Source organism: Saccostrea echinata, unplaced genomic scaffold (genome assembly GCF_033153115.1).
Source record: "Saccostrea echinata isolate AGI-Se365-2 ecotype Australia unplaced genomic scaffold, CSIRO_AGI_Sech_v1 ptg000022l, whole genome shotgun sequence".
NCBI lineage: Eukaryota > Metazoa > Mollusca > Bivalvia > Ostreida > Ostreidae > Saccostrea > Saccostrea echinata.
Genome location: NW_026889771.1, coordinates 18,726,032 through 18,739,377, shown reverse-complemented (window position 1 = coordinate 18,739,377; position 13,346 = coordinate 18,726,032). Strand labels below are relative to the sequence as shown.

General features: G+C 32.0%; 1 protein-coding gene across 3 annotated transcripts in view; it reads right to left on the bottom strand.

Annotated features, from left to right (window-relative positions):
• LOC133190567 (multidrug resistance-associated protein 1-like) overlaps positions 1-13,346 on the bottom strand; it is a 962,792-nt gene that overhangs the window by 53,269 nt on the left and 896,177 nt on the right. For all 3 annotated transcript variants that reach the window (XM_061326266.1, XM_061326267.1, XM_061326268.1), the window contains one exon: positions 1,072-1,173. In XM_061326266.1, the coding sequence (XP_061182250.1) occupies positions 1,072-1,173 (102 nt within the window). The remainder of the gene's footprint in view (positions 1-1,071; positions 1,174-13,346) is intronic.

Here is a 13,346-nt window from a genome sequence, read left to right as displayed (position 1 = left end):
TATGGAATGCCAAATTAACATATATTCAAATATTTGTACCTATCTTCAAATAATTGTACCTATCTTCAAATAATTGTACCTATCTTCAAATGAACTGAAGATAGGTACAATTGAATTAAAGATAGGTACAATTGAATTGAAGATAGGTGTAAATAATTATACCTATCTCTAAATTATTATACCTAGGTACTAATAAATTATACCTATCTTTAATGGAATTACACCTATCTTCAATTCAGTTAAAGATAGGTTCAATTGAATTATACCTATCTCTAATTCATTTGAAGATAGGTATAATTGATTTAAAGATAGGTACAATTGATTTGAAGATAGGTACAATTGATTTGAAGATAGGTACAATTAGAACATATCCACAAAGGATTTGAAGATAGGTACAATTCAAATATACCTATGTTCAATTCGTTTTGTGTTATTGAAAATAATGAACGCTCCCTATGAGACAATATTGAACATGGAGGGAAACGCACAGAGCATACAGACCGACGACAACGAGGATGAAAGGAGAAATAAAGGTATGTTAAAATGTGCAAAAAGCATCATATACTTGTTAAAATACACATGTATGTCAATAAGTGAGCGAAAAAATATATATACTTGAGTACCCCGAAAGTGTTGTAGATCGGTAGACGTAACGGAAATGACGTATAATGAAGGGAGTAGTTATTATTGCCAATATCTTAGTAATTAAAGATAGGTTCAATTCAATTGTACCTATCTTTAAATCAATTATACCTATCTTCAATTCATTGCATTTGTACCTATCTTCAAATCAATTGTATCTATCTTCAAATGAATTAAAGATAGGTATAATTGAATTATACCTATCTCTAATTCATTTGAAGATAGGTACAATTGATTTAAAGATAGGTACAATTCATTTGAAGATAGGTACAATTCATTTGAAGATAGGTACAATTATTTGAAGATAGGTACAAATATTTGAATATATGTTAATTTGGCGTTCCATAAAACAATGCATAATTTCTTATCAATGATTTTTACCTAGATTTATTGTTCTGTGTGTGACATGCAGATGAGTGTAAAAATTACCTCTGTTGGAATCTCTGAGTATTCTTTCACTCTTTCTACGGCAACAATATTGGTTTCCAGTTCTGTGGTCATTCTTACAAGCCAGTTGAGAGTTTGTGTGACCTTGGGAAATAAATACAATGTGTCTCAGTATTTCACTCCAAAACCAATCAAAAGGGTCTTTAGGTAGCTCACAGGTTTACATTCAGTCAAAAAAGCTCAGGAGAAAACAAATCCAGAAAGAATTTGATGACAGTACAGGCTGAAGACAGATCCTAGCATTTTTCTTTCCATAAAGAATATATAAGACTGAAATTGTAACAAGCAATTTCAGAGAATTGTGGATCCCCAATTTCAGGATCTTATTGGTTTGATTCAACATTTTTATGCTCTCATAATCAAAGATTCAGTGGCAATTATTTTTTGCCCTGTCCATCTGTCTATCTGTCTGTTGGTCTGTTTGTCTGCAAAAAATTTATCCTTGCCCTTAACTTTTGATTGGTCGGAGCTGTGCCTTTCATATTTCATATATATATTCATTGTGAAAGACCTTTTTTTGGGTACCAATATATTTGACCTTTTAACCTTGACCTTAGCTTTTGACCCACTTTAGCAAACATTTACCAAACTTTAACCTTGGCCAGGGCTTTCATACTTCACCTGTGTATTCTTTGTGACAAACCCTTTCCTTAAGTGTATATATTCTTTACCTTGATTTTGGAGTTTTACGGATTTAAAAAAAAATTCTAACATTGCCCATAATGCTTAAACAGTTAGTACTAAGGCTTTCATATTTCAGAGGTGTATTTTTTGTGATAAATCCTTCCTTTGGATACCAACAATTTTGACCCTTTGACCTTGACCTTGTTGTTTGAACTACTTTAAAAAAAACTTTAACCTTGGGCATATCTTTTGAAAAGTTGGTGCTAGGGCTTTTATTATTTCACACCTATATTTCTTGTGCCAAGACCTTTGTCTGGGTACCAACAATTTTGCCACTTTGTCCTTGACCTTGGAGTTTGACCAAATTTTTAAAGAAAAGACCCATGGGCCACAATGCTCACCTGAGTAATTTTGGCCCTACTTTTCTTCACCAAATTTTCACCCTTGTAATAGGTATTGTGGTCCCACCCTACCCCTGGGGTCATGATTTGCACAATTTAGAATCTACTCTTCCCTACGATGCTTCCACATAAGTTTCAGTTTTTCTGGCCTAGTGGTTCTTGAGAAGAGGATTTTTAAAGATTTTCCCAATATATTTCAACGTAAAACTTTGATTCCCTATTGTGGCCCCATCCTACCCCCGGGGTCATGATTTGAACAATTTTGAATCTACACTACCCCATGATGCCTCCACATAAGTTTAAGCTTTTCTGGCCAAGTGGTTCTTGAGAAGACTTTACAATGACCCCACCTTTTTTTTGTCTTTTCTTGAATATCTCCTCTTGTAAGGGGGCTTGGACCTTTATTTTGATAATTTAAACTCCCCTTCACCCAAGAATGCTTTATACCAACTTTGGTTAAAATTGGCCCAGTGGTTCATGAGAAGAAGTTTAAATGTGAAAAGGTTACAGATGGAGTGACGGACAGATGGACAACAGGTGATCAGAAAAGCTCACTTGAGCTTTCAGCTCAGGTGAGCTAAAAATGTCCATATCTTTTGAATGGTTGGTGCTATGTCTTTCATATTTCAAAAAAGTAAAAAAAAACCTTCCCTTGTATACCAATAATTTTTACCATTTGACCTTGACATTTGACTTACTTTTGAAAAATCTTAACCTTGGTGCTAGGACTTTCATACATCATGGGTATATTTTTTGAGACAAGACCTTTCTTTAGGTACCAACATTTTGATTTCTTGACCTTCGAGTTTGAATTTCATTTGATAAACTTTAACCTTACCATAAGGTGCCATACAGGGGCATCAGTGTTTCATAAACACATCTTGTTTGTTTTGTAGATGTTACAACAGCTTAATATTGTAACATTGAAAGTCAATGGGCTTTGAAGATCCATAAAACTTTTAATCTATCAAGTGCTTAAGGACCTGATGAGCTTTTGTGAGTTATTGCTCCCTCAAATATTTTGAATTTATCCTTATTATAAAGTCAAAAAGTTTTAAATGGTAAGTTGAAAAAAAGAATAATATTAGACCAACTGCAAGTACCATAAATACTTGTCTGTAAATCAGGAGATGTTTGGGAGTTTAATTTTGTTTCAAAACTTTATGTCAAACTTATAAGCGAGTCACAGAAAAAATTGATATTATTTCTGGGAGAATTATAGTAATTTGGTAACAACTCCAGCTATAATCATTTATAAAGGTCCAAACTTAATTTTATCCAGGAAAGGCAGATCTATCTAACATTACCACATGTATAAAACATTTTACAGATTTTAATGATTTTATATTATTGTAAATAAAATGATATATAATTTCGATGACAAACCCCAAAACATACTTTGAACAATTTTTAATATAATTTGTCACTGAGAGTCAAATATAAATAAATGCAAATTTTTTTTAAAAATAAATTTTTAAAGGTTGAAAGACCTCTGTTTTCCTTTTTTTGATAAGATAAACTCATATTTATAAGCTGGTCCCTTCAACTCTTAATGGTGATATATACCAGGGTATGGATATTTATGGCATGTCAATCTTGTCAAAAGTATTTTCTGCACAACGATCGCGATTTTATACACAAGCATGATGAAAAATATTCATGAGTAAAATAAAATTGCACATGTAGGTAAAAATTGCAAATAGCTTGAAGGATTTTTACACAAATATAATGAAATTAAGGACTTTGAAATTTTTTACATGATTAAGGCATTTAAAATGCACAAACGGAAAAAATCAAAAATTGCGTAAGCAAAGGTAACTGAAAATTACACAAACAATTTTACTGAACACATAGCTGCACATATCATTATTATGCACAGTGAATATTCACTATTCTTGGTTTTAGGTACTCTTTATCTATTCATAATTGCTGGATGTAAACAATGGAAAATGGCGTTGAGGATGCCATGTCTGTTTGTTTTTTATTTCTTTGTTAAAACTCAATCCGATTTCTAGCTTATGCCAATCAAACGAATGATGTGTTTTATTGTGAACTGTGTGGGAAAATTTTAAAGCTGTTTAGAGACATTGTGTTTTTCTTATCTTGACCGAGATTGTTGCCAAAATAAGGAAGTGTTATAAATTGTGGCAAGGAGGGAATAACATTTTTCAGTCAAGTCGTTTGTGCTATGAGAAGAAACAAAGTACATTATATATGATACATTGTACACTCTATTAAGAGACTCCAAACTAGTAATATTTAAAGAAGAAACACAAGAATGTAGGAGATACTTTGGCAAACTCTAAATTGATGAAAAATTCAAAGGTCAATACAACAATAAACAGTACAGCTGACCTTGATTATGATTTTGAAAATGTTGATAGAATAAATTACATTGTTTTTTTTTAAATTAATTTATTTATCTTTTTTAATAAACACTTTGACCTTGGAAAATTCCCTTACTTGTTAGGTACAGTTTTAATGGTAAATATAAATTTAAAAAACCAGAAGTCTCTGATGAGACTGTAGCTCTACCGGTTGTACTTATAAAGGAAGATAAAAGTAGCACTTGGACTTGAAACTTTGCAACAGCAATAAATAGAATAATGATCCTTGGTTTAGTCTGTTTTTGTGGCAAGATTTATTGCAATCAGAATAAAACTGTAGGAGGAGTAGCCTTTGAAAATGAGGAGTAGCCTTTGAAATAATTTTACAGAAATTTCGATTTAAGTAACCATGGCAACATCATTCAACAAAATCAAAAAGCAATAATGACAATTATGTATCTCAGTGTAGTCTACTTGTATGCCAAGTTATACTGAAATCAGACAAAACATGTAGGATGAGTAGCATTTTGAAAGTATTTCAAAAAATTTCTATTTTTAGTAACCATGGCAAAAACGTTCATCAAAATCCAACACTGGTACAGAGAATTATGTATCTTAGTAGAGTCTACTTGTGTGTCAAGTTATACTAAAATCAGACCAAAACTGTAGGAGGAGTACCATTTTGAAAGTATTTGAAGAAAATTTCTATTTTTAGTGACCATGGCAACAATGTTCACCGAAATCAAAAATGGATACAGAGAATTATATATCTTTGTGTTATCTACTTGTGTGCTTAGTTATATTGAAATGAGATCAAATCTGTAGGAGGAGTAGCATTTTGAATGTATTTCAAGGAAATTTCTATATTTAGTAACCATGGCAACACCGTTCAGCGAAATCAAAAACCGAAACATAGAAGTATGTATCTTAGTGTAGTCTACTTGTGTGCCAAGTTATAATGAAATCAGATCAAAACTATAGGAGGAGTAGCATTTTGAAAGTTTTTCACAGAAATTTCTATTTTTAGTAACCATGGCAACACTGTTCATTGAAATAAAATATCGATAAGAGAATTATGTATCTTAGTATAGTCTACTTGTGTGCCAATTTATACTGATATCAGACCAAAACTGTAAGAGGAGTAGCATTTTGAAAGTATTTCACAGAAATTTCTATTTTTAGTAACCATGGCAATATTGTTCAATGAAATCAAAAACAAATATACAGAATTATGTATCTTAGTGTAGTCTACTTGTGTGCCAAGTTATATTGAAATCAGACCAAAACTGTAGGAGGAGTAGCATTTTGAAAAATTGTTTACAGACGGACAGACAGCCAGACAGACAGACTGACGACGGACACCTTACTATCACATAAGCTCTTCTGGTCTCTGACCAGTAGAGCTAAAAATCCATTTACATCATTAAACAATTAATAAAGTGGTTTCTTGATGATAATTGTGGTGGATTTATTACTTATCATAATTTAAAGATATAAAACAGATCATCAACACTTCATGAGAATGCAGCAATGAATTTATTTTGTTGATCGGTTTCAACCAGAGACGGTTGTCATCAGAACAATCAAGCATGTAAATTTATCTATTGAAGTAAAAAATGTGGAAGAAGTTGCTACATGTATAAACAAAACAAGATGCCCAAGGGCCTTAACGGTCACCTGAGTATAATTCAATAACTTAGAGGATCCATAGAATATGAAATAAAATGGTAGATGAAGCTTTGTTGGCCAAAAACAAGAGAAATAGGATGATCAGGATCAATGAAATAATTAGTCTAATATTTAGTAACAACTGGTAAATTAAATTCTAATCTATCCCCCATTTAGCACTATCACCATGCAGACTGTTATCAAACTATTGGTGATTCTGTACAATTGTAATCTCTCACATTGGCCTCTCTTGGTCTTTGAAGAACAAATTAATAAGTTACTTTTGTCTCATTTTTATTATTCTACTATTTACAAGTCCATCTGATCATTAAAACTATGAAAGTAGTTTTTGTATAACTAGTATACAATAAAATTTTTTGCACAATTCTCTTATTCTATTAACTTTTCAAATACATTATTTACAGTGATTAATTATCAAAAGTGAATTGCAAAGGAGAATAATTTCTCTCAGTAGAATAAATAATAAATAGAGCCCTGCCCAGAACCAGAACACTTGACCAAATGGTCCAGATGTTCAAAAATCTGGTAAAAACACCCTTGCTTATTAAAAATTTTACTTCGTTTGCCTTTGATATGCCAAGGAGCAGAGAAGAGTTTCAAAGAAAAAATGCTTTTTCACTACATATACCATGACTACAGATTCAACACAGCCCTACTCTAACACCAAAACCCATGACCCAGGGTCATGAATTTCACAAATTTGGAAGAGGTACTCTCATCGTCATAACTCTGCACTTAGTTGAAGATTTTCAAAGAATTAACACATTTTCACTATATTATCAATAGACCCACCCCCACCCCCCAATGAGAAACACAAAATCCCCTCGCCCTGGGACCACAAAGTTTTAAAAATTTTGTAAAAAGCACTATGCACTTCGTTTATCTGCTCAACACAAAGTATTAGACAGGATTATTTAACAGAAGAAATGCATTTTCACAACATAATTAAAGAGCACGCCCTAACACCAGAACCCCTGACCCACGGGCCATGAAATTCACAATTTTGGAAGAGGCACTCTTGCTCATCATTACTATGTACTTAGTTAGTATGTTTGATACCCAGGAGCAGACAAGAAGATTTTCAAAGAAATAATGCACTTTCACTATATGATCTATATAGCCCCACCCTAACACCACAACCCCTTACCTTGGGGCCATGAATTTCACAGTTTTGGTAGAGGGCTCACTGCTTATTACAATCATGCCAACACTTTGACTGCTTGATGTCCAATAGTGAAGAAGAAGATTTTTAAAGACTGCATTAATTTTGGTTGTTTTAGCCCCACCCCTCAGGCCCCAGGGGGGCATGAGCCCTGAAATTCACAATTTTTGTTCCCCTTCACCCATAGATGCTATATACAAAAATTGGTTGAAATTGGTTCAGCAGTTTCAGAGAAGAAGCTGAAAATGTTAAAATGTTAACGCACGGCGCACGATGAACGACGACGGACAAAAACGGATAGCAATAGGTCACCTAAGTGACTCAGGTGATCTAATAAAATGCGGACTATTTTGTACATATGTGGAACTGCTTAACAATGGTATTTTATACAAGATATAATCAGTTCATGATGTCTCTAAAACCTTTTCTGACTTAGATTTAGTAAGTAAATGAAATAATTGTTTTTAATAAAATAGTCCATAAATTCTGTGGATTGTTATTCTTCTGTTGTGTCATCCTTGTGGCAGTTCAGGCTGTTTCAGTGGACATGTGACGTCACAATGTATAAAAAAAATACGGGAGGTTTGTATATATAGATTACTTTAAAATTATACAAGAGGAAATTAGGTTACATTTCCTATGAAATTTGGGAAAACATAAAATATAGTATGGTTTCATTAAATTCTACTTCTGTATAATCCTACTTTCCAGAGGAAAATAATTGTTCCCCTAAATTACATTAAATTAATTAATACACCTTGTGGTACAAGAAAAGATATTAATTAATTAATACACCTTGTGGTACAAGAAAAGATAATTCCTAAGGAATGTTCAAAAGTTCAAAGTAATTTTACAGTGCCAACAACAGGACCTCATACAGTCCCTGAAACGTTCTACTTTCCCACTTGAACGGTGAGCGAACGCTGAATGAACGGTGAACGAACGCTGAACGAACGCAGAGCGAACGGTGAGTGAACGATGTGTGAACGCTGAACGCAACTTGGTGAACGATGTGTGAACGCTGAACGGTGAGCGAACGCAGAACGCGAACGGAGCGCAAACGTGAGCGCAAAGTGAACGGTGAACGAACGGTGAACGCAAGATGAACGATTTATTCGGAATGCCTCTGATCTTTTCCTTGCATTGAAACTTTTCTATTGTATTCTAATGCCTGGTGCTAAAAAAATAAATAAATAATAAATAAATAAACAAATCAATGAAAATTGTCCTAAGAAAGACGATACATGCACATTAAGTAAAGTTATTAATTTAAGTTTCTTACAATATTTTTTGCACATATGTACGATGTTTAAATGCAACTTTTTGATAATACGATTTTTATCGCTGTAAAACGTAATTGTTACCGAACGCTGTAGTATAACAGATGAAATTAATCTAGTTGTAAAATAAATATGTTTATTCTTATTTGATATATAAAACCATTACAAATAATGTGGATTTTAGAAGAGAAAACTTCGGATTTATAGAATGAATTACAATGTTTGTAACAAGCATACAAGGCGATTCCGTGTAAAATAATAAGAAAAAAAATATTTTTCAAAGGTATGTGGACGTATTGCATAAATACACTCGTATTTTAAAATTTTAATGCAATAATATATTTATGTGTCAGTTTTATTTTTTATGATGATTTATTGAGCAGACTTCTACATGTATCTGTAGACATTTCCCGGCCGTGATTATACTCGAACAAGTTGATACAAAGAGGCAGTCATATTACATGTATTTGTTATATATTAAATTTTCACAACTTGATATTTAAGTAAATGCTGTCATAGTTTTTATTAAACAGACAAATGAGAGAGAGAGAGAGAGAGAGAGAGAGAGAGAGAGAGAGATTCGGTTTTAGCCCCCCTTCCGCAAATGTTTGTACCTTTATCAAACAAAAATTCTAAATTTTTTTCTAAATATATCAGGCAGTAAAAGTAACCATTTTTTTTTTATCTGCAAATCCATTTGTTTTACAGTCTTAATCGGTTTTTTATTTTCCTGCTTCAAGTTCACACGAAGTGCACGTGCATGACCTGTCAATCAAAATCATTCGACACTGTGCAGGTGTGAAAGTCTCGTCACACTGAAGGCAAAGTGTTAGCATTTCCAAGAAGTTTTAACATTTTTTCTTATCATTTCTAGATCTGATTCCAACATTTCTAAAAATAAATAAATAAATAAATAAATGAATGAATAAAATACATTGGGAATAAATACTTGGAATAATTAAGCTGCTTGAATTTGAAACATACTCCCTGCCAATTTAAAATATCACCACCGGCACATGTATATTTTGAACTACTATTGTTTAATGACTTTGTTTAGTTGCATGTTTGTTTTGAGACTGAAATTTTTGTGCTACAAAACACATTAACTTCTTTTTAAATGTTAATTAAAATGCACTGGAAATACTAACTAAGTAACCGATTTAGGGGATAGGGGGGCTCTTAATAAATTGAATGACAAACATTTAAAGTTACGGTGAAAAATATCATTACTGGAGAATCACTTTGGTTGTATAAATGATAATCATGTTATAAAGGCATTTCTCTCTCTCTAATTAAAGACTTTATATATGTAAAGTAGAAAAAAATTCTTTAATGTATTACATTTTAAACAAATATTTTTTTTAAACCACACTATCAATTTAATTCGCTCTAAAGATATTTAATTAACTGGATATCCGTAGTACTGTTTATCATTCTCAGAAAAAGTTCTAACATGTATTTCTGTATTATTAAAAAAAAATGTGATAGAAATAAATATTTTCGTATTTTTGCTGCAGTTGGTAAATTATTTGACTTCGATTATTATCTATCCATTAACGATTTGTCGTCTTTAATATAACAACAAAATGTTGCAGCTCTTGAAGTATCAGTATTTTGCCAGTATTTAAATTTAATTTTTCAGCATCGTTCTACGTAGGTACAAACATGTACTTATAACAACATTTATTTTCCAGATAAATTTTATAAATAACCTAACAGCTAAGTTAGAATAATAAAAATAAATATTGTAGATATTTTTTTCCCATGAAATAATGATTCTTTAAACACGGTATTTTATTTATTAAATTCAAAACCTGTAAATCCTTACTTAAAAAAAGATAAGTCCTTCACTTCGGAGTTCCGAATGACACTGAAGACTGAACGCTGAACGCAAGGTGAACGCAAAGTGAACGAACGAAGAGCGAACGGTGAACGCTTTGTGAACGGTGAACGCGAGCGCACGGTGAACGCTGAACGCAAAACTGTGAACGGAGAGCGAACGGTGAACGCACGGTGAACGAACGGTGAACGCACGCTGAACGAACGGTGAACGAACGGTGAGCGAACAGAAAAATGGGAAAGTAGAACGTTTCAGGGACTGTACCAAAAACACTAAGAGCCAAAATCATTCCACAAATTCCAGACAGTAATGCTATATTTCTCCTAAACTGGGAGGAAGCACACCTTAATTTTTTGAACTTATACACAAGGTGTATTAATTAATTTAATGTAATTTAGGGGAACAATTATTTTCCTCTGGAAAGTAGGATTATACAGAAGTAGAATTTAATGAAACCATACTATATTTTATGTTTTCCCAAATTTCATAGGAAATGTAACCTAATTTCCTCTTGTATAATTTTAAAGTAATCTATATATACAAACCTCCCGTATTTTTTTTTTTTACATTGTGACGTCACATGTCCACTGAAACAGCCTGAACTGCCACAAGGATGACACAACAGAAGAATAACAATCCACAGGAATTATGGACTATTTTATTAATCATAAAAAAACCCCAAATTATTTCATTTACTTACTAAATCTTAAGTCAGAAAAAGCTTTAGAGACAACATAAACTGATTATATTTTGTATAAAATACCATTGTTAAGCAGTTCCGCATATGTACAAAACAGTCCGCATTTTATTTTGTTTATAGCAACGTCATCCGCATTTCTTACTTCAATAGATAAATTTACATGCTTGATTGTTCTGATGACGACCGTCTCTGGTCAAAACTGGTCAACAAAATAAATTCACTGCTGCATTCTCACGAAATCTGTTTTATATCTTTAAGTTTACAACTTTAGGTACAGACCCAATTGAACAGTTCGGTATCCACACGTGAGAATCTTCCACAATTTCAACTTCAAGGTGTTGGTCTCCAGATTTTCTTTGTTTTACTTATTATAATTATTAGATTATAGAATTTATTTCGTGTTACTTTTCATTTGTACTCAGATTTCTTTGGGGCAGTTTTTTTTATATTGGAGTAGAAAATTATGGCAGTTGGCCAAATAGGGTTTTTTTTCAAAAGGGCGTAAAAAGTGATTATCATATATGAAACCATAGAGATATTAAAAGTCAGTTGTAAAATATTATTTCTAATTATATTCTTACTTATAAAATATGAGCACATTAGATTAATCATAAACATAATAAAAGTTAAAAGTACATGTAGTGTACACAAACACTTAATGGATTGAAACTTGCAGTATACGAATTCAGATATTAATTTTGTCTGGGTATCTCTAACCCACACTATTTTGAATTCCATAGCTTCCATGATTTTGCATCTACTTTCAGTCATAAACAACAAAAAAGAAGAAGACATTCTTAAACGTAAGCATTACCTACCACATTCTTAATGACGATTATTATTATAATGATATGTTTTCGTAACAAATAAAGGGAAAACATACACACTCTATATGATTTATTACCAAGCAGTTGTGTGTTTAATTATTTCTTAAAATTCACCAATATGAAATTGAAAAAAACTCTACTCAAATGATCCTGGTACCGGAAAACACATATTTAGTGTCAGATAGGGTTCATGGCTTGATGAGAGTTCCATTCACGTATATTGTAATAACATCTGAAAATGTGTATTTAGTCAAATTTCAAACAGAGGTACTTGTAGACAAGAACCCCCCCCCCCCCCAAAAAAAAAAAATTCAAACCTGGGGCTTGTTGGAAATTTCTGCACAAATTATATTTTTACACTGATTTATCATGTACACCATAGGAAAAAATCAGGGGGGGGGGGGGATAATTGTTCTTTACAAAAAAAATACCCCACTTTACATTACAATGGAAAGTGAGGTATTTTTTCTAAAGAACAATTATTTTCTATTTTTTCCCCAGTTCACATAAAAGACTGTGTAATTTTTTACATTTGCATGGAGCCTTATGAAATCACCACACCTTTGTTCCATATAGTTAAGACTACTACTTCAAAAAGTGATATATGCGTTTCAATATATATTTAAATTAACCCTTTAACACCCAGTGACGCCTTTTGACGACTTTACAGCATCACAGATATTTAACTATTGGCGTTTTGTAAATAATTGGGATACAACAAAACAATTAATATTTTCCGAAACTAGAGAAGAAACTAAATATTTTTTCAACTCAAATTTTTTCTTTGCGATATTTAGAAATTATCATAAATTTGAAGTGAATATTGCATATCATTGCAGGAAGTTGATAAAATTACCCATAAATAACTGATTTTGTGCTATATTTTGTTGGCTTTATCTTAATTACAACACACAATAAAATAAAATTGAATGCCATTACATGAAAACTAGGAATTTTCAAAACATTTTTAATTATTGATATAATAAGGTACCTGCATCTGTTACAGAGATATTTGTTGTTAAATATTGGAACTTTTACGAGTAAAACACACAAAATGAACTATGACGTCATTTGACGTTTTACATGCACAGTGAATTCGTTTATGGGCCCAGTGTAAAACAAACTGATTCTTTAATATATGGAACAGATTTATTTAAAAAATATTATTTGTATAGAAGAGTTAATGTATGACACATTTTGAGCCATAAACATGTAATAAAAGGAGTTTTCCATAGCTTAGGGATAGATATTATTTGGCCCAACGCCACGACTGCGCACACCCATTGTATCAGAAATTACTGCTGAATTTTGTGGCAGTCCTACATGTAGTAAGAATAATTAATCAAATATTTATGTTCCCCAAACGAAGTTTGGGAACATATTGTTTTTACTCTGCTTTTTCTTATT